Source organism: Hoplias malabaricus, chromosome 3 (genome assembly GCF_029633855.1).
Source record: "Hoplias malabaricus isolate fHopMal1 chromosome 3, fHopMal1.hap1, whole genome shotgun sequence".
NCBI classification, from domain to species: domain Eukaryota; kingdom Metazoa; phylum Chordata; class Actinopteri; order Characiformes; family Erythrinidae; genus Hoplias; species Hoplias malabaricus.
Window position 1 is genome coordinate 71,057,214 of NC_089802.1, and position 23,421 is coordinate 71,080,634.

Below are 23,421 nucleotides of genomic sequence, written 5' to 3' on the forward strand. Positions count from 1 at the left end.
CCTAAGAAACCAATCCTATTGACTTACAGGGTGTGGGGGTTGGAGATGCAGGCAAGTGTCAGAGGCTAATTGCATTTTCACAGATCTGTCTGTATTGAATGAACGTGAAGGTGTAGAGGACCTTTTAAACCCTTTTTACGATATTGGAGAATTGGTTTTTTCTTGGAAATCATTTCTAAATATATTATTTTAATGAACAGAGATTTGTAGGGGGTTAATCAATGGCAGGAGGGTTTTTTAAAGACATTTGGACTTTAGACAGCACAGTTCGGTATACACAAGCCATCTCCGTTTTTACAGTCTGTTGCAAATGTGAAAGAAGTATAATGTAGAATCAGACCACTGTTAAAAAAGGAGAAAAAAGTGAGCGGCACTGTCTTCACCACCACCATCATCAAGGACACACGCGCCCCCCTCCCTCGCGCTTCCCGCTCCGAGAAGTTTCTCCTGGTTTAACTGCGCAGGAGAGGGACTTTTAGAGAGAGAGAGAGAGAGAGAGAGAGAGAGATGGGGGATGAGGCGTGCACTGCGCAGGAGCTGTGAGTTGAGGCAGCGCGCGGCGGAGGTAAGAGCTCCCCTATACCGACGCTCGTGCTGATGCTCCGCCGCACGCGGTGACCAAAAGTTGGTGCGAGCGTTTTTTTCCCCAAATAGCGTCGAGCTGAGCGACTCCACGGCGCGAGGAAAGCAAGCGAGGGGTTCAGGAGCTTGGCACCCCGCGAGAGCGAACTGCTTGAGCCGAGCCAGCGACAAATCACGGATCTGTTTCGGAACTGTGGACACTGTAGACTCCTGTGGATGATTTTTTCCAACGTGGGCGCGTGGAGTGCGAGTGTCCCATGAGAGGTGCGCGGGAAAGTCTCGAGGCGCGCGCGAAGAAGCTCGTACACGTACCCGTACACTTACACGTAACGTTACACGTACCCGTACCGGGAAGCAGATTTTGCTCACTGAAAAATGCGGACAGGGAGGCATCTGTCCTCGAGATCTGACTAACCTGAGGTAAAAGCAGCCACACTTAAAGCTACAAGACGATTTTGTCAGGTACGTTCCGCCTCAAGCTCCACGCCACGATGTCGGCGCTGCGTAAGAAGTTCGGGGACGACTACCAGGTGGTGACCACGTCCTCGAGCGGCGCCGGCTTCAACCCAGCAGCAGCCGAGAAGAAGAAGAAGCGGCAGCGCTTCGTGGACAAGAACGGACGCTGCAACGTCCAGCACGGCAACCTGGGCGGAGAGACCAGCCGCTACCTTTCGGACCTCTTCACCACGCTGGTGGACCTGAAGTGGCGCTGGAACCTCTTCATCTTTATCCTCACCTACACGGTGGCGTGGCTCTTCATGGCCTCCATGTGGTGGGTAATAGCCTTCATTCGTGGAGACCTGGACCAGGCGCATGACGACAAGTACACACCCTGTGTGGCCAATGTCTACAACTTCCCCTCAGCCTTCCTCTTTTTCATTGAGACAGAGGCCACCATTGGCTACGGCTACCGCTACATCACAGACAAGTGCCCTGAGGGCATCATCCTCTTCCTCTTCCAGTCCATCCTAGGGTCCATCGTGGATGCTTTTCTCATTGGCTGCATGTTCATCAAGATGTCACAGCCCAAGAAGCGTGCCGAGACACTCATGTTCAGTGAGCACGCTGCCATCTCCATGCGGGACGGCAAGCTGACACTCATGTTCCGGGTGGGCAACCTGAGGAACAGCCACATGGTGTCGGCCCAGATCCGCTGCAAACTTCTCAAAGTAAGTGTGTTTGGCTTCTGGATTTTGAAAAACACATTGGCTGTAAATGAATCTTTCTTAAATATAAATTGAAGTTGGAATTCCAGGGGGCATGAGTGTAACAAGGCCACATTGCCCCTCATTGAAAATCTTGCTTTTCATCTGAATAATTTGTGGTTAGATTTGATTGTTATGTTTTTACATATTTCCATTACATAAAGTTCTTTAACAGCTTTGGCCTTTGCTTTTATATTTTCTCTGACCCCCCCAAAATCTTTTAAACCGCTCTCCATGATTTATACACAGGAATATGACCAAATTCCCTTCCCAACTGAGTCATTGACAGTTCCATTCTTTAGCTAGGACCCAATCACATGATGCTGCCAAGATGGAAGGAGGAAGGTTACTACATCCTACCTACATGAACCCATCCACCACTTCTTTTCAAACTGCCCCTAACACAAGACCACTGGACAGTTCAACAAACCGTTTGTTGTTAGCTCACAGAGGCTCGTGTTGCTAGCGTCAATATGATGGGGAGAGAGTGGTGGCCAAGGGTCTATGTTCTATGAAGAGTGATATATATATCCAATGCCTTATATGTCTGAATTAAAACACCAAAACAGACAGTTACACATGTGAACACTTAAATAATTCTGATGTGTATAGATAATCATCACATAATTCTGATACAAAGATAAGGTGAAAAGGTTAGCTACCAGGGTAACAGCTTTAGTAAGTGCTGCTGCATAATGACAGACACTTTCTGTGGCACAGCTGATTATTGTGTGAGTGGTGCATTTTCATTTACACTGTTGCCTTAGGTTTTAGCTTGCAATATCACCGCAGTAAGATTAGTGTTAGCAACTTAATGGAAAATCTCAGTTACATAAGCTATGCATTTGTTTATAATAACATTTAATAAAAAAAGGGATGTGTTCCCCTCATCCTCCCCAGATTTTGCATATGTAATATATAATATATTTCTAAACATTTAAGGATAACCCTCATTGGGATTTTCTTCACAAATGAAGGATATTTGTCAATGTCTCCTGCAGTGAAAGCTTTTGGGAGGGCTTTAGACTTAACCAGTTATTTGAGCAGAATAACTATTGTGTTCAGGTACTGATGCTGGATGTTCAGCTACAGGCATTGGATGGGTCCACATCATTCCAGAGTCCCACAGCCCAGTTGGAGGACTGTTTTTTTTTACCCTTTTAGCTGTAGCCAATCATTAAGTAGGTTGACCATAAGCTCATGTGTGGCTTCTCCAGAGCTCCCTGTTTTGTTTCATACTTTTTTATGGCGTTTATACAAGCCTTGTATACAAAAACATTTAAGAGCTATGTCCACAATGGACAACTTTTGATATACTCTTCATATTGTCCACCAAGACACAAATGGACACTGTTAGTGTTCATTTAACACTGTAGAAGTCAACACAGCACTGGGGATTGTGCTGTGTGTCATTTTTTTTTTTTTAAATTAGGTTGGTGACCAAGTGCTTGTTCCAATTTAAAGGCCGAGGTCAAACACACACTATTGCCCCATCACTTAATTTCAGTCTGGACATGAATGTAAGTAATGAATCCATGATGTATAATTTTGACACTATTCTCGCCTTGGGTCAGTGATCCATGGCGAAATCATCACACCAAATAGTCATTTCCCACCTCTGGATTTTTCTCACTACACCTATCACTGTCGCTATATTGGTTTATGTGTTACATTCTCTCTCTCTCTCTCTCTCTCTCTCTCTGTGTGTGTGTGTGTATCCTTCTCCTCACCTTTTCGCTGTTTCTCTTCCTGTAGTCACGGCAGACTCCTGAGGGTGAGTTCCTTCCTCTGGACCAGCTGGAGCTGGACGTTGGCTTCAGCACAGGAGCAGACCAGCTCTTCTTAGTGTCCCCTCTGACCATTTGCCATGTGATTGATTCGAAGAGTCCCTTCTATGACCTTTCACTTAGGTCCATGCAGACTGAGCAATTTGAGATTGTGGTGATCCTGGAGGGCATCGTGGAGACAACTGGTGAGACTGTTCTTCCCCAAAACACAGAACATCACTTCATAGATATCACAGTATTACTCATCCCAAGTGTGAGGGAACAGGGCGGCATGGTGATGCAGCAGGTAGTGTCGCAGTCACACAGCTCCAGGGGCCTGAAAGTTGTGGGTTCGATTCCCGCTCCGGGTGACTGTATGTGAGGAGTTGGTATGTTCTCCTGTGTCTGCGTGGGTTTCCTCCGGGTGCTCTGGTTTCCTCCCACAGTCCAAAAACACACGTTGCAGGTAGATTGGCGACTCAAAAGTGTCCGTAGGTGTGAATGTGTGTCTGTGTCCAGGGTGTATTCCCGCCTTGCGCCCAATGATTCCAGGTAGGCTCTGGACCCACCGGGACCCTGAACTGGATAAGCGGTTACAGAAAGTGTGAGGGAACGCTGTTGTGTACTTTTGACCACTGAGTCTTTTAAAAATGCAGCCATATATAGTATACAACCTTATACCTGAACAGGGTTTGATTCCCAGCTTCGGCAGCAACACCACATTATTCTATTTCTAACTCTACTTTTGCCTGTTCATTAGGTGAGTTTCAACTAATAGTGGTTTTCAAATAATTCAGTTAATGGATCATTTTGTATTATTCTATTAAATGATGGAGCTATCTTTTGGCGGTTTACTGTCAAGGAAACACAGAACTGTACTGGCCTCGACACTTCCTGTGAAGTTTTGCAGTCTGTCAAAATGACAGCATGTATTATATAAGCATTGCAGAGCATTATAACACTGTTGCTGTTGGGCATATAGTGAAAATCTCACTATTCCAGGGCATTACCGCATTATCTTAAATACCCATAGTGCATACCAACCCACAAACTGTGACACAAGATAAACCAGGCAGCCTTCTTTGGGCTGCCTAAGTCAGAAAGAATGGATTAAATTTAACCACTCTGACTTTGTACTGTGTATTACATAGGGTGCAAAGATGTTAGAATTATTCTGCCTTCTGTTTAGACAGCATGAGAATGGCACTGTTCTTTTTGATCCTTGTGGTATTTTGACCATAGTGTGTCACAGATGTTTAATTAAGACCCTAGAACTGTTCTCTTGTGGAAAAGAGCTATAATATGTCTCCTTCAAGTAAATGACTTGTGAATGTGCTGACACTGCTTAATATAAAATATAGTTTTCTAAATGTAATCTAATTCTGGTCCTGTAGTTCCCCTTCCATGCACAATATAGTGTTATTCCAGTTCAAGTACATTTTTAGTTTGGATTTGTTTGTTTTTGTTTGTTTGTTTGTTTGTTTTTTAAACCTCTTCAAATCTTTTCCATTTTCTCTGATAATAACACCATTTCTCTACACATTTGCTGCATTCATTTTAAAGTTAAAGGGCATTTACACTTTAAAAAATGAACAAAAACAAAAACACATGCATAACCATATGTCAGACATTGGTCATAATTTATTATATTCTGATTAAACAAAAGGGTATGCTTTTAACAGCCAGTGCCTCCGAGAACAAAGACAGCCTTATGTTTGTTTTATACAGTGAAGGAAAAAGCAGCACATGTGAAGCTGATATATTTAACAGGCCAGGGTAGACATACATGAGTGCCCTGGTGGTCATGTGTGTTAGAGAATTTCTGCCTAATATACATGAGGGTACTCCAGGACCAGGTTGAGAACCACTAGTTGTAGATGAGTATTGTTGGTTACTAGATCAGTTGTGCACTGATCAGTAAGTGGAGGTTGTTCATTTACTGGTGCAGACGAACTTGTTGATACTGTAAACCAGTTAAAGGTGTTGATGTATATAACCCAGAGAGAGAGAGACAGAGAGAGAGAGAAAGATATGATCAGCCTTATTATGATGTAAAATGTGTGAAAAATAAAGGGAGTCTTTTGTTCAGCACCCTGTATCTCAAAAGTCAAACATAATAGAAGTGCAGTCCAGCTGCCAATCAAATTTCTGCTCACCTCTGCCTTTTTGTCCCTCAGGCTCCAGATGCACTGACCTGCACAAAAACACCAGACAAGTAGAGTGCCATGAAAAATAGATCTATACAAAACCACAGCCAGTCATACTGACACCAACAAACACCTACGCATACACAAGCCCAGAGACTTTTGGTGCAACACAGCTTCTACACAGTGGAGTATACTGACAGGTCTTCCACATGAACGTTGCATATACTGCTGCCAACGATCAGAATATTCCACCCACAGAAAGTGAGCGGATTTGTGGGTAAAAAAGGAAGAAAAGAAAAAAAAACACACAGAATTATGTACAGTTAGTCAGCACTCTGTTCTCCCCATTGTGAATCAGTTTCCATAGCAACTAAATCTCCCCCTCCTTAAGCGGTCTCAGTACAGTAAAGTCTCTCACAGCCTGTTTGAGGTATGGAGAAGGGAGAAAGAAGCGCTCATGTTATTTTTATATCACGCGTCAGAATCAGAAAAAGTAATTACAACATATTATGCAGTCCATTAGATGCGGTTAATTGCGTTCTTTTGTGCAAGCATCTCCCACAGTGAGCCTGTCTTTGAGACATATGTTGTCTGTGTCCTCTGCTGTCTTCCAAACTGAACTCCACATTTGCGAGCCCTCGCGGAGAGAGCCGTTATGACATCCGCATTATTAACTTCCCCTCACAGTTATTTGTCATCGGCCCGGCGGAAGAGACAGTGTTCAACACGGGCCCCCGGCTTCTCCGTGGACGCTCTGTCCAGATCTGACCAGGTGCTGCTACCTTGCACTATACCTGTGCTTAGAGCTTTGGGTTTCAACATTAAAAGCTGTCTTAGGCTCGAAACATACTCCAAGCACAACATGCAAATGCTCCAAGTGGCACAAAATTGATTTCATGCGTTCTAATGTGCTCACCTCAAAACCGAAAAACAATTGGAGGAACAGGCTGCATTCTGAGTGTTGCAGTAGGATGCACTATAGCAAGTATAGCCCAGCTAAAACGTGTCCATGTCAGATCTGCTGTCCATTGACATGTTGCTTTTGAAATATCTTTACTGACCTGCACACATAATGTCTCCCTTGCATATCCGTAATTTCCATTTCATTACTGGACTATATGTCCAAATGGTTGTAGACACCAGAGACACTCTGGAGCAGCTGCACTTGAACCTAGGTTACAATGCTGAATGCGGAGAGTTTACCAGAGGCATATAAAGTTTAATGGAACACTACCCAGTATCACATGAATGAATCTGAGTGGCATTTGTGGTTTAGAAATAATCATCCACTAATGATTTTGTGGCTGAATCCTCATAGAAATGTTTTAATATCTAGTGTAATACACTCATAAATGAGTAGCCACTGTTACTACAACAAGGGGGGGTGGGGCAAACTTTCATTTCAGAAAAAAAAGTTAAACATTAACTTTTGGCAATCAGTTGTATATTACATATATCAAGTAAATGAATCAGTTGTTCTTTTATGAGGGGTGAAAGAACAAGTCAACATCAGCACAGACCTCAGCAGTAGCACTTGCCCAGAAACACTGTAATCTGATGCAATTTTCTTTTAAAACCTGAAAGAAATGGCAGAAATTCTGTAGCAGTAAAGAACTTTAAAACACAGTATATTTAAAGTCAAACATCTGCCGTATGCAAACTGATATTTTTGTAGTGTAGCATCTGTTGTACATCAGCTGATATAATTTCTGTACTCTGCTATCTTGCAATTAGCAAGCAAACAATTACCTAGCTTGCAACAACCCTAAAAAGGGTAGTCCACCATGATTCTCATTCTCAGCTTCAAACAAAAGCCTGACAAAACAATTATTCATGCAGTTATACAAGTATATTATGTTTAACAAATATAAAAAAAGAAGTTTCCAATACAGTTTGCTTCCAATATTGCTAGCTAATAGGCGCACTGAAGCTAGCATAGCTGAGGGCAAGTGTGTTGCAGCCAAAATGTCCATTCCCCTATTACCCTCCATTTTGTCTCAAATTTGTCCATCCAATTTGTTCATGATTATTGTAATGTGAATGTGTTTAATGTAATTAGAAGATTAATAGCATTTTCTGTTTTGACCTCTATCTTCAACTTAAGTATGAAGCTGAACTGCAGGTACAATGTATACTAAGCACACTATATCCCAATTTTTGCAGACACCCTTTATATAATTAGTGAATATCGCTATTACACAAATTTTCAGTTGTTTATGAACAGCTTATAATGAAATGAGATTAACTGTAGCAGCTACTCATGAGCTTATAGTTAAATTGCCCATTGTCAAGGCTGGGTTAGAGGGGCATAGGCTGACCAGACAGATGCTGTTGACAGAATATTTTTGGTTGGTGGATCACTCTCAGTTCAGCAGTGACACTGCAGGGTTAAAAACTCCAGCAGCACTGCTGTGTCTGATCCATTCACACTAACACACCACCACAGTCATTGCTACTGCAGCATTGAGAATGATCCATCATTCAAATCATACCTCGCCTATAGTGACCCTGTGGGGGTCTTGAGCAGTGGAGGACCAGGTGAAAAAGGGAAACACAGTATGTATAGCAACAGTTAGACTACAGGATGTGGGCCTGAGAATATGGACATCGAGCATAGAAGCCAGCTGATTGGCATTAATTCCCAAAGCAGTGCTATGAGTTTGAGTGGTATTTGTGATTCAAAACAAATCATCCAACAACGTGCTTACTGGTGAATGCCATCAAATCTTTACAGACATACACTAGAATCTTCTCTAAAGCCTCCTAGGTGATGAAATATTAAGTTGATACTGCAGCAAAGAGGAAAAAGCAGCTTATTAATGGCCTTAGACGTAATGTTAGATAAGGCGTCTCCACAAATGGTCCACACGTTTGACCATATTGTGTCTGTGTCAGTTGTTTTTGTGTACTTGCATGAGGTTTATTTCTGGTCTTATTCTTGAGTATCAAACTGTCCTCTATTGTAAGCCACTCTTCTATCACCTCTGCAGAGCTGTGGGCTGTTACATCATCGCCAGCATTTGGAAAACCGCTGCATGCCTCTAAGGAATTCACAGCACAGACTGTGCAGACACTGAAACTAGCGAATTGGAGACAGGACGCTTAGATTTAATGTAATCCATAATGCGTTTGTAAGCATCTGGTGTGCTGAGTTACTACTTGTATCTTCAACCAATGGATGATTATTGGAGTTTAGATTGCACAATCTTCTTCACTACAGTAGGTTATGTGGCCATAGTTTGCCTTGAACACTCAACGTCATCGACTCTCTCCAGTCCCTTAAGGCTGTGGTAAACGGAAGAAAAAAGGACCACTTTTAAAATCCCCACACCCTCGACACAAAAAAGCCTGATGTCTCACACTGTATGTCACTGAACAGAGCACAGCTGCATGGTTGATTTTAGCCATCGGTGAGAGAGAGAGAAAAAGAGAGGGAGAGAGACAGAGATACAGAGACTGACTACGAGAGTTACACTTGCATTTAACCCTATAGTTCATATAATTGGTGACACATTGAGACATCTTCCCCTTAACTTTTAATCTAGTTCATTGGAACACATGCACGTAGTAAAGTAAAGTGGATAAGAATGTGGAATGTGTGCCTTCTGAGCACTACTGTGTTTTCTATATGCGAGAAGCAGATGGCTGTTTTCATTGTTCAATGCACTGATACTGTGAATGTGTGTTTCTATCCTGTGTTTCCTTGCTCAAATTGGAAGTTTATGTTGTGGTGTTTGAAAGAAAACAAATCTACACATTTTTTTTTGGCTTTTTAAAATGTTTTGATGTTCCCTAGAGGAAAAAAGGCTTTTACTATAGCAAAGGGACAGGAAATAGAAAGTCACGTCTAATATCTATGACATCAGAGTGAATGTTGCAGCGCAGTCATCTGGAAAATTTTGGACATGAAGTGAATATTGGTGGTCTGGAGTCCTAGGCTTAAACTTTAAACTTCAAAGAATACAGGAGAGCAAACAGAAGAGAGAATCTGTCTGACAAATAGACAGAGACAGGTAGAGAGACACTTCTGAAGATAATTATGATGATGATGATCAGTAGTATGGGCATATTGTAGAGGCTCAGAAGTGACCAAAAGAAGCCCACCTGCCTGGCAGAGAGAGAGGCGAAATACTGAATGAGAAACAGACAGCGAGAACTATTTTGGAAGAGAGAAAAAGAAGAGCGGCAAGAGCGACAATGCAGGAGAGAAAAAGAAGAGTGATGATTTGACAGAGAGGGAGAGAGAGAGAGAGAGAAAGATGACAGAAACAGGTCACAAGGAGAGCACCTCCGTGCGAACCGAACAGAGCGCTTAATGACGGTCGCCATAGAAACACATTATCCCTCTCGGAAATATAAATTGTTCTCATAACTGTCAGCCGTAGGAGTGCACTGATATGGTGCAGGTTGTTTTTTTTTCCCCCGTGTTTATTTGTTTGTATTTTTCCCTCCTAACGTAGGCTAATATGCACAAACATTTTCTCACCAATGGCTGTAATGAAATTTGCAGTAATGGATGAATATGGTGTGATTATGTAAGAGCTGTTCAAGGGGAATCAGTGAGGAGTCCCCCCACCCTAACACACACACACACACACACACACACACACACATACACACACTCCAGTGAAACATCAGAAAGCCTGTTTAATATTTCATGCGCTGAATAATAATGTTTCATACTCCTGAGCTGAGGATTTGTCAACTTGGCAATGGGGATTTTACAGTGGGGCCAAAAGCCGGAGAGACGGGCGAGACATACAGGGTGTTTGTATTCAGACTGGGATAAATGGAGGGTGGTCTGAGGTAGTTTATGTAACTCGGATGGCGGCTGATCCACCGTGTTTTGTGTTGTTTTTTTGTGATCCCCGTTCTGCCTTCCTCTTTTCAAGCTTAAAGGCGGAACTGCTCGCCAAACAGCTCAGAGTTCACGTGCAGCAGCTCTGAGCTTGGCCCGCTGATCCCCAAACAGCTCCAAAAAAAAAAAAAAACCCTTTCAGCTTCACTTCCACAAACACCTCAGATCCCCCGCCACTCGTCCTTAACACAGAGACATACAGATGCAGATAAAGGAGCCTGACTCAGGCTCTAAATAGACAGGCCCAGGGATGGTTGTCTTTTAGTGGATGGAAATCACTTTCATGTTCCTGTTTTTAGTAATTCATAAGATATTATTGCCGCTTTGATACAATTAAAATGCAATCAGTTGTATAATTACGTGCATGGTTATGTGATGAATCCCATTTAGAGCTTTTGAATTGTTTTTTATTATTTTGAATGTCATACAGTGTGGGGGAGCTAGAGACCACCCGTCAATAATTTGCCATCAGTATTCTGAGATTAGATATAACCAAATCTCAAACGAATGAATTAAACTCAAATGATTTGATTTAGATTAGATATCATATAACCATGATATAACTTGAAAAGGTAATAATCTAAAAACAAAATATCAGTTAAACAGAACTCAAGAGAGGACATGCAGTTCCCTCTATTTGTTTACATTCGGAAGCTATGGGTCTTTTCAGGTGAAACGTGTTTGAGGGGAAAAAATGACTGTTGTGTGTATGTGGCTGAAGTAACTTTTCTGTAAGTTTTTATTCACTGTTTGAATTATCAAACTCATTTGTGATTTGAGTTGTTTGTCATGAGCAGAGAGAGAGAGAATGCCTTGCATACCAGACTGAGACAGTTTTATTTTTATGTTTTTTTTTACACGTTTACAGACTTTTTAAATAAATTAGACTAGTTCAAGTACATAATCTGGAGACTTGAGAACTAGCAAAAGGCAACAAATTTTATTCTAAATTATAAAAACAAAGTGTTTTTTAATTACGAACCTGAACATGGCCTTTAAGTAAATTAAAATGTTTTCTTCATAAAATGGAAATTTGGTTCTTAATGGCAAATGGCAGTTGTTGGAATTGTGAAGTAAATTATAGATGGTCTCTGTCGTTCACACAGAACTGTACAACTGTAACCTCTCATCAAATTCAAACCTTGATTAAAACCTTTCATCTTCTACTTAGAAAAACTACAGTGATATGTTTAATGTGCCTATGTTGATGTTGTTGAAAAAATGTTTTTTTCCTGAAATCGAGTGTTAATAGGGAGTTTGTTGCTTTTTGCTGCACTGGGAAGGCTTCAGACAATGTACAAATATTAGAAAGTTTCTGTAAGGATTTGATAGGATTCAGCTATGAGAACAATAGTTAGGTTAGGTGCTGATGTCGGAAGATTAGTTTTGGACCACAAACCCCACTCCATCACTCCTGAGATTGCAGTTCCACTGCTCCATTGCCCAGTGCTGGAGGAGCTCACTATTTTAGCCTTCAGTTGGCATTGGGAACAGTGACCTTAGACACTTGCGCAGCTGATCCAGAACATGAATTTTGAATTTATGCCTACAGCAATGTCTAATGCAAAAAAGTTACAGAGAGGTTATAAAGTGGTCAAGGAATATTTTGTACACATAAAAACACACAAACATTACAAATGGACCCAGGGGTTGAAACAAAACGTAGGATTCGAGTCCTGTAACTCCCTCTTGTTTTGTCGATGTTATTTGACATCAAGCAATTCTCACAACTTATTGGGCTTTTTGGCTTCAGGGAAGACATTTTGGATCAGATTCAAAAACATTCTGTTCTTGGGTTCATATGAAGATTCTTTTTATAGCTGGGACTTTATGTGGTTTAATTACGGAGGCAGAGTGTGGGTGATACACAGATCTAATGAATTTCCCTCAGATAAAGCTCTTGTTTTCATGCAACCAAATGGACCGTGAACAGACGTTCCCGTGGGTGTTGCTTGACAGTAAATTTTGCTTCTGTGTGCTAGCGTACATGTGTGTGTGTGTGTTTGAATGTGCGTTTTAATAATGCATATTAGTTACATATATATATATATATATATATTGAATTTTGCCCTCCGTTCCTCTTGGTCTGGTACCTGTCCATCAAAATTTGCTGATGCCTTGTCTTCTTTATAAGTATTCAATAGGATACTAAATTTTCACTGTTATTTTTCAAAGGGAATTCCAACAATTTTCTGAAATTTCTGTATATTTCAAGGATTACGTTAAACAAAGTAGTATAGAGTGACTGGATATGAAATGCCCTGTTCTAGAGTCAGAATTGATCACAGTGGTGGTGATAGGAACTAGGCATTTGAAGAATTTATACCTCACGTATAGATGTTAAATTAAATATTCCTGTAAATATGGCACAATAATTTAGAAATGTAAGTATTTACGTTTATGAGGTTTTCTGCCTAATTTGTTACAAAGCAAAATGTAACCCACCCACCCCAACTAAGCTTTTCAGTTTTAGCCATATTAATTAGTAAATAAAATAGCTAAATTCTGTGTAATCATGAATTACCTTGGTCTAAATCAGGTTAAATATATGGCATGAATGTAACTTGGTAAAAAATGATACAACATTGGGAGATAAACTAGGGTTATACTGAGCCAAGCCAGTTTAAAAGCAATGCAAGAAGTCATTTCCTGTACAACTCCTGTTTCTTTATGGTATGACATTTAAATGTTTCTCCCCCTTTTCTCAATAATGGCTTCTTTTCAGAGTCATAGCATTGCGTGTCCTTCTTGGTATTCGTGAGTTTTTGCCTAAATAATGACTTGACAGTTTTCTTTGCTTCAAATGTGGTTTAAACACCTGAAAGCTTTGAATGCTGACATAACGACAAGGGGATAAAATGTGTGGACCTTGGCTTAATTCCCAGGGCAGAGCTTTTATCCATTATTCCTTACAGGTTTTGCAAAAAAGTGGCTTTTTGAAAAGTGTGTCTCACAAAACTGTACCTTTCAGGTTGAATCTCTATGGCTGAGCTGGTATGTCAATGTTTGCTATTCAGGCACTGAATGGTAAAACATTCCCCAAGTATTATTTAGCAATTTCCACAACTATATCAGTGTAACTACACACGCACACGCACATATGCATACATACATATATATATACATATACTGTAATATCATGACTTATGAGTTTAATTCATTCTGTTAATTAAATTTCCACATTAAAATGAATTGAAATGCTATTAATCTGATATTAATCTGTTCCAGCCCCCCAAAAACCACACATTTTTTATTCATTCATTCATCCATTATCTGTAAGCGCTTATCCAGTTCAGGGTCACGGTGGGTCCAGAGCCTACCTGGAATAATTGGGCGCAAGGCGGGAATACACCCTGGAGGGGGCGCCAGTCCTTCACAGGGCGACACACACACTCACACCTACGGTCACTTTTGAGTCGCCAATCCACCTACCAACGTGTGTTTTTGGACTGTGGGAGGAAACCGGAACACCCGGAGGAAACCCACACAGACACAGGGAGAACCCACAACCTCCAGGTCCCTGGAGCTGTGTGACTGCGACACCACCTGCTGCGCAATCGTGCCGCCTAACTAATACTAATACATATTAAAAGAGAACGTAAATAAATAAACTGGTTTTATTGAAGATCAGACGGAGATGCAGCCAGAGGTTGAAGTGATTGGCGGAGGTTTAGTTTTCGTGCTCTATCACTTAACTTACTCACTACACACTTAATGTCACAATGCTACAAAAACAGTCATATGACACAGATGCTTGCATGGCAAGATAACTGAGTTAACTGAACGCTTGCTGGGCTACCTAGCGGCATGTGGCGTAAGCTCGCTCACTCCGTAACTCTCGTATCATAAACCTAGTGATGGCTCGTATCTTTGAAAATTCGTAAGTTGATTCACTCATAAGTCAAGGTTTCACTGTGTATATATTTATAGGTCTACAGTGCTGTTAAATGGATGAACCAGTCTGAATGAATCAAGATGTATTTCTAATCAACTCTACATAGTGTTACTGCAGACAGACCAGCAGTGTTCCTGCTCTTGCAGTTTTACTACACTGCTATTGATTGTCTCTTTTTCTTTACTTTCATTTTTATCAGGCATGACGTGCCAGGCACGCACCTCATACACGGAGGATGAGGTCCTGTGGGGTCACCGTTTTTATCCAGTCATCTCTCTGGAGGAAGGCTTCTTTAAGGTGGACTACTCGCAGTTCCATGGCACTTTTGAGGTCCCCACACCTCCCCACAGTGTCAAAGAGCAGGAGGAAAGTTTGCTACTGTCCTCACCACTTACAGCACCATCGCTGTGCCACAGCACAGGCGGCCTGACGGAGGGTAGTGGGACACTGGAGGGTCTGGAACTGCAGAGTGATGCAGAGACCGCATCGATCAACATCTCTGCCCCACTGTCCAGCACCAAGCTCCCAGCCAAACTGCAGAAGCTAACCGGCCGGGATGGGGGTGGACGGGAAGGCATGCCCCGCAAGCTGCTGCGCATGAGCTCGGAAATCACATACAATCTCGGAGACCTGCCTGTCAAGCTCCAGCGGATAAGCTCTGCCCCTGGCGTGGCTGAAGAAAGGCTCCCACCAATCGGCTCCTTCCTTAGCCCCAATGAGGACAAACTTCCTTCCAAGCTAGGGCTGGTTGGCGGAATTGAACCCATCAGTCAATCGGTGACAGACTTGCCTCCTAAATTGCAGCGGTTAGCTGGAGGGGTCGGTGGGTTTGGGGTCGGAATTGGAGGCAGAATGGACGGTCACCTGCCACCCAAACTCCGGAAGATGAACTCAGAAAGGTTCACAGGTTTAAGTCTGAAATGAACCAACTTGCCATTTACCTCCTTTGTAATCACAGCTGAATACAATGGACCATAATATGGTGCTTCAGAAAAAAATCACATTTAGAACATTCTCCCATTACACAAATGTAGTCAGTCAATGAAAACATGTTTGGTGTTTGACATCATCTTCTTTAGTTTTGTACTAAAACTACAATCCTAAAGTAAGTAACAAATAATGGAAGCTAACTATTTAGCAACTATTGAGTGGTGCAACTTTCTAACTGCCAAATCACACAAACCAATGCAGAATGATGACTTGAATTGGACCTGATTTTTTTTCTGTGCATGTGATATGATGTTATCTAAAGATCAATCCACCTATTTTTATAAATAACACCATACAAGCCATACTGTATCATAAACCACTAAAACTGGTAAGTACATCACTTAGGAGGTTAGTTTCCATTACTTGTTAGATACATTAACCCAGTACAAAACAAATGAATCAATCTTCAGTCACCAAACACAGGTACTGACTGATTTACCACTTGTGCTGCAATGTGAAAATTGTGTAAATGTAATTTTTGACTGAAGTGTCTCTATAAATATGGAACATTTTATATACCAGTAATATTAACCTGACATTCCTCAGCACAATCTGGCATGTTTTTCCACCAAGAGCATGAAGTAACAGCACATATTAAACAAAAAAATACATAATTTATTCATGTTCAGCAAGGACTCAGCTTATGGCCTCCTAGTCCACAGTCCTCACTTCTTGTGAGGGCTTTGCTATCTTTATCAAACATTAAAATAAAATGTTTATGTTAACATTTTAAGACATTTAGGTAACATTTAAAAAGTGGGTTTGAGTTTTGACGAAGGACAGCTCACTTCATAGATGTTAAAATGCATTTGATTGTCTCTGCTCCACGATTTACGGAAAGAAATGCAAAAAGTCAGCAACTTCTGTTCTGCCTGAGTTACCTTGCATCCACACTGGTGTTCTTGCTTCTTTACACAGCAGTACAGGGATGGAGCAGTGTGACATGCTACAGCCACTTTCAAGGAATGGATGGACACACTTTGGACATTTCAACATTCCCCCATATCTCCCCTCAGGCTCTTGCATTTCCTCTCTTGCATGTTCAGTATCTATCGTTTCATAACCAAAAAACAGATGACTTCAAATCAAAGAATAAGCCTTAACTTGTAATGAGTTTCTACACCATGTGATGTTCCATTAATGATTGTTTTCCTCTGTTTACTGTGTGATGGAGTTCAGTAAGCTGAGATATATTTTCTCACATTTTGATGGGGTGCTTTATTGTCTCTAGCAGACAGACAAGTTTAACGAGAAGAGAGTAGAATGATTGTGTTACTTTGTTTTACAGACACTTTTTAAAAAACTCTAATCTTGTAATGCCATTGTTAAAGATTTGTGTTTGAAAACTGAAGCAATAATTATTCCGATTTTGGTGACATATTTAATTGGAAAATCTTGTACCTGTGTTATGTTAACATTTGGCAGTTTAGCACGTTTTCAGTTTGACACAACACAATCAGAGCTACTTCTGGCCAAAACTGAATGAGGCCATTTTGCTTAGTTTTTAAAAAATTTGAAATAAATGCTAAATGAACCAGTGGCAGTTTGTTATACAAGAAGGTTGCTGAATGGTGAGATTTTATTTAAATATATATATAGCTATGAAACTATAAAACTATTGGTACATTATGATATTATATGTTAATTCACCTTTGTCTAATATTATACATGTTCATATTTAAGAACGAAGAAATATCTTTAGTCGATCCTCCAGCAGATGTCAGTTAACCTTTCACATATTATGATTTTTATCTTTTTAATCCAGAGACCGAATCAAGATAAGTCAATATTACTGCATTTAGAAACAGTACACCACAGCTACAATGCATATATTTATATTACATACAAAAGTTACATGCTATAATTTAGCTATTTTTATCAATTCTACACTTGCAAACCTTCAGGAAAAAAAATTACAACTGGTATCAGCTAAAACTTCACAAATGCTGTTTTCAAAATAAAACATGAGGTGATATATGATGTAATGATTGCAGAGATGAAAACATTTAACATTCGGTTGTTTCTATATCTGTAAGAATTTGGACCAACCCATTTCTTTGTGTGAATTGTCACTTGTTATGCATTTGTGTTGGTCTGAAGGCCTGGGATAAAGATAAATATATTTCAGCAATAGCAAGATGGCATACATTATGCAGCACCATGCAGGCTTAAGAATTCAATGTGGTATAGGATTTTTAGCTTTAAAAGCTCAAAAATGGCTCACAAATTGGTATAGAACATTTGACTGAAAGGCTCTTTCAAACTGGTGGATATGCTCATCTGTATTGGTGGAGCTTCTTGGTGCAAATGAAGGTGCTTGATGTGCTCTGCCTTCACTGTGTGGATGATTGGCAGCTTTCTGGCTGACACAGCTCATACTCACCCTGCTGTTTTGGGCCCTAGATCACTTCGGAAGGACTTTTGACCGAACACCATATGCCAGCATTTTTTAATTTTTCATCTGCATGGAATGTGTCTGCTAGAATAGAAATGCAATCTATACTTAATCAAACCAAAAAGCGTTTAAATTGAGCTTGTATTAAATGTAGTCATAAAATGTCTACAAAAGACAACTGTCTTTATGAATATTTTTGTTTAAAACATAAGTAAAACATTAAATTTGAAGTGACTACATGATTAATAATTAATAATGTATTACAAATGTATTTATCTCTTAAATAATTAATTGGGGTGTTACAATGCTTTAAGTCATAGGGGTATATTCCCAAAATAAAAAAATGTCTCTGTGGACATTTGTGTATGCATCTTAGAGGACAGGTTCCCTATTAATTATTGCACTGAACGTAATAGCATTGTTTAAGCACAAAATGTTCGCAAATAACCAACACCAATCCACCAAAACCTGGATGTTCATTAGTAATGCTTTAATAACGTGAATTAATTTATCATTCATCTTCATTTTGTTTGAATTGTCAGGAAAATACTGAAGTCTGTAATTGGTAATTGGTAATGTGAATGATAAACACGGTTTCTCCAGGTCAATACGAATCTATATTTAGCAGATTATTCAAAATGGGCCGCTAGAAGCACTCACAATAGTGCAATAAATGAAACCTACACCAGGAGGACCTTTCTTATGCATGTTTTGTATTCACAAACGCCAAGCAAAGGTTTATTTTAATTTAAGTCCAGGCTGATCAGCTTTGCTAATAGGCTTCTACAGCAAGGTTCAGTTCAAGTTTACTGGTGGATGCACTGTAAAACTGCAATATTACATGTAAAGCATATGCCCATTTAATAGCTGAAGAAAACAACAACAAAAAAAATCAGATGTATCTATTTAAGCCCTGGATGTCAGTCGTATTAAACTACTGCATGGGATGTGAATACCACCATTTGTTTGGTGCTAATATAATTCCCATAGAAGCATTAGCTAACACAATCATTGCAGTGATGCTTAAGCTACCTATAAAATCTAAGTATTCATATTACACAACTGTATAGTGAAATATATCACTTTAAGATGTTTATGAAATTATTGGTTCGAATCAGCATTGAAGACTGGCATTATAAAATGAATATATATATAAAAGAAAAGGCATTAAAATGATGAATAAAGTGAATTTGCTGATTCCATTAGATACCCTTTGGATATGACACTTTTAATTTCCTACAGGCCTCTCTTTCTTTAAGAGTGAAATTTATATTAAAATGTTTCTTTTTAACTGTTTGAAAAGGAGTAGATTCTTTGAATCTCTGCAGAGGAATTTTACAGTAGTGAACATTATATGAAACTTTACTACTCAGTCATTAAAGTAGTGGCTAGATTACCCAGTGTCATCATTTAATTTAATTTAAAATTTAATTTTAATTGCTTAGATATTGTCGCTGTCATATCTCAAGGACATGATTCTTTTCATTTTAAGCAGAAAGCTTCCACTGGAAATGGTACAAAATTACTGAAGTTTACTCTGAAGTTACTACATCATTCATTCATTCATTCATTATCTGTAACCCTTTTCCAGTTCATGGTCGCGGTGGGTTCAGAGCCTACCTGGAATCATTGGGCGCAAGGCAGGAACACACCCTGGAGGGGGCGCCAGTCCTTCACAGGGCAACACAGACACACACACACACACACACACATTCACTCACACCTACGGACACTATTGAGTCACCAATCCACCTACCAACGTGTGTTTTTGGACTGTGGGAGGAAACCGGAGCACCCGGAGGAAACTCACGCGGACACAGGGAGAACACACCACACTCCTCACAGACAGTCACCCGGAGGAAACCCATGCGGAAACAGGGAGAACACACCAACTCCTCACAGACAGTCACCCGGAGGAAACCCACGCAGACACAGGGAGAACACACCAACTCCTCACAGACAGTCACCCGGAGCGGGAATCGAACCCACAACCTCCAGGCCCCTGGAGCTGTGTGACTGCGACACTACCTGCTGCACCACCGTGCCGCCCAGTTACTACATCAGGGACAGGGACACCAAATTTTCTCATAACAGCAAAGATATTTTATTCATATTTTCATACTCTGTGTTTAAACATTTTAGGAAACATATAACTCTGGGTCAGGCTCTGTTTGTTTGTTTGTTTTTTGTTTTGTTTGTTAATATAATTTTTATTGAAACTGTCTTTTTGGTTCAGCATAATATATAATTATTGAAACAGTTGAAATCACGAGTGTACACATTCTCATCTTAATTCTCATAGTAATTTATTTTGTTTTCTCGAATCAATCATGAAAACAAGCTTTCCCCCATTTCAGTAAAGGCACAATGCAGTTATGCATCTGTAAGAAATTGCTGCAGAGCAATCAGGCTGTGGTAAGCTCTTTTGTCGACGAGTTTGGTCAGCCTTCCCTCCCTCTCCCTGTGGATAAGCCAAGGCTGGGAAGCAAAAGAGAAGTCTCATCAAGGCCTTCGTGAGAAATGCATGGGATAAATAAGAACGCTTCAAGGCCCCTCACAGCCTGGCGGTAAACGAATCTCATGGAGCGAATCCCCAGACATATTAGCACATTACCTCTCCACAGGAGACCAATATCCTCAACTTTTATCAGCAGGAAGCTAATTATGAAAATGCCTGTGTGTGTGTGTGTGTGTTAGGGGGAGAGAGATAGTAAAGGTAGTGAGATAGAGAAAAAGAGACATAGACATAGAGACATGTGAAAAGTAAGGTAAAGCAAGAGAGATAAAGAGATGAAGAGAGAGTACAGAGAGAAAGACGGAATGGAAAGTTAAAGTGAGAGAGATAGAGTCCACAGAGAAAGAGGGAGAGAGAATATCATCTTGTCATGTAAATGTCAGGTACTGAGGAAAATGCTTGAAGGTCAGGCAGCACCTTTAAAAAGACCATTACTGCTCTGACCTGTTGATCTTGTCAAGCAGCCATCTTAAAATCTCCCCGGCTCTCTCTGTCTCTGTGCCATGTCAACCACTTGGTGCATAATTTTGCCAATTTCACACTTATTGACTAAATCATATGCAGGAAAAGTTAATGCACTGTCACTGAACAGTTAATGAGACCTTAATGAATCATTCCTGCTTTCCAATGAAAATTAAATCACAACCACTTTGTGGGGAGCTCTCTCTACTAGTGTAGGGCCTGATTCATTTATTACAGACAAGCCTAAGCAGAAGCCAAGACTCGGGTCGCCGTGATGAATGTGCTTCTTCGAACGATTGATTGGCTTGTCAGGTTCTTGCTTGTGCTCTGAACGTATTTGCAGTTCACAGAGGTAAAGTCACTTGCCTATTACTAGGCTTGTTGCATGAGAAAAACAATGATGTCCAATCATATGCTACATTAATATTTATGCTGAGGCACTGTTATGCCACATTTATTGCATGTTATGTGTAAAGGCAAACAAATTCCCCATTCAGTTTAATTTACTCCAATTTGTGCATCAGTTCCATGTCTCGGAGACATCATCCACCTTATGCCTTTCAGTTTACTTTGATAATACCCATGTGCATGTAATGTAATATAAAGTAATGATTAAATGTCCAACCATCCTTTATTTATTTAAACTCCAGGCAAAAAAATCATTCCTTTTCCATTATTAGGAAAGACAGCATGTTTAACAGAAAATTATGGAAAAGCCTCAGAACTATAAATAACATATTATACTTCAGTTTTAATGTTTTCACTTTTTGCTTTTATCATAGTGTTTTGTTTTATTTATTTATTTATTTATTCCTCCAAAATTATTTACTGTAATAAATTTCCAATTCACACAGCTCCAGGGACCTGGAGGTTGTGGGTTCCATTCCTGCTCCGGGTGACTGTCTGTGAGGAGTTTGGTGTGTTCTCCCTGTGTCTGCATGGGTTTCCTCCGGGTGCTCCGGTTTCCTCCCACAGTCCAAAAACACACATTGGTAGGTGGATTGGTGACTCAAAAATTCTCCGTAGGTGTGAGTGTGTGAGTGAATATGTGTGTGTGAGTGTGTGTGTTGCCCTGTGAAGGACTGGCGCCCCCTCCAGGGTGTATTCCCGCCTTGCGCCCAATGATTCCAGGTAGGCTCTGGACCCACCGTGACCCTGAATTGGATAAGGGTTACAGATAATGAATGGATGGAATTTTCCAAGCCTCCAGATGATTTGTTGTGATGCATGTAATCCCAAACACATTCAATGTCTATGCTCTTCATTAACCAGTGTGCTGTTTTCAGAAAACCAGCAAGTTCTTTGTAAATTTACATATTTTTTTGTTATTTTTAGTATCCTATTCACTGTGGCTTGGTTTTCTCTGGTCTACTTAAAGACTGCCTGGAAATAAACCAAGGGTGATCAATTGCACACTACTGTATATTATAGGTCTATTCTATTATTTATAGATGATGCACTAGCATTGGTTTTTCATTGTATTACTCTGGGGTTCTAAAGTGCTTAGGTAAAATCTATATAAATAAAGGTATGTCAAAGGATGCAATATATCATACTGTCAAACTTCAGCAAGTCTATTTAACATACTTTAAAGGGTATTCCAGTCTAAAATATGCCTCAGACCTGTTCCTAACTTTTAAACTGTAAAATCTTACTCTCAAGAAAATTGTGGCACAGAAGGGAAAAGGTTACAGTTTCATTTAGGCCATGGGTCAGGACAAATACGTGCTGATTTAGAATATAATGACAGGTTTAACTACATTATTCTTGTGAAAAACTAAACATCTTGTGTAACTTTCACATTTGAGCTTTTGCTTAAATATTTATATAAAGCTGTATAACGAACCAATTCAAATGTATTTGTTGAACCATAAAGAAAACAAGCTATTGTTGTTAACATAGGATTAGGAAAACGTAATCTTCTTACTGTCCTGACCCTTTATCTAATTGTTAACACCATTCTGCATTTTGAAGCTTAATCAAGTGCTTGAAATGCTACGCTGCCTCTTTACTGTCCAAGCAATCCATGACTGCTACAGACCGTAACGCTGTTCTAACAGAAAAGAGACTAAATTAATGCTCATTGCATTTTGTAGGTCATCTTGCTGAGAAAGTGGCTGCACCAATTGAACCCATGCTATTGGATTCACAGAAAAACTCAGTTGAATAGTGTCATGCACTAATAACTGCCTCTTGAAGTTATTTGATTTTCATTTCTTTCTACCCCTGAAAAATGCCTAATGATTTTATTCCACTTCAGAAATGAAGATGACCATTTGAGCATATCAGACTTATCTCTCAGTCTTTGGCCTCCACTTCTCAGCTCTTTGGCTATATAAGAAGTGTAAAAGCTTCTGAACAACAACTCATCCTTGCTTGCAAAGACTAAGGCCCCATTCAAACGAATCTGTTCATTTTTAAACACAGAGATTTTCTTCTATACATTTTTGAAAACATCACCATTCAGACAAATACTAAAACAGATGCTTTATCATGAGAGTCCAGTAGGGGGCCATAGTACCTCTTTAAGAGAGACATCAAAACACCACAAAGCATGAGCGAAACACAGAGGTGTTGATCCTAAATCACTCCATACTCCCTATGTA

The 23,421-nt window shown here is 40.2% G+C and overlaps 1 protein-coding gene across 1 annotated transcript; it reads left to right on the plus strand.

Moving 5' to 3' along the window:
* The first annotated feature begins 522 nt into the window (after positions 1 to 522).
* On the plus strand, positions 523 to 17,957 carry kcnj3b (potassium inwardly rectifying channel subfamily J member 3b). Its single transcript, XM_066664854.1, has 3 exons — positions 523 to 1,751; positions 3,543 to 3,759; positions 14,653 to 17,957. Exons 1-3 carry the CDS (start codon positions 1,074 to 1,076, stop codon positions 15,375 to 15,377), a joined length of 1,620 nt encoding a protein of 539 aa, XP_066520951.1. The 5' UTR covers positions 523 to 1,073; the 3' UTR covers positions 15,378 to 17,957.
* The last annotated feature ends 5,464 nt before the right edge of the window (positions 17,958 to 23,421 follow it).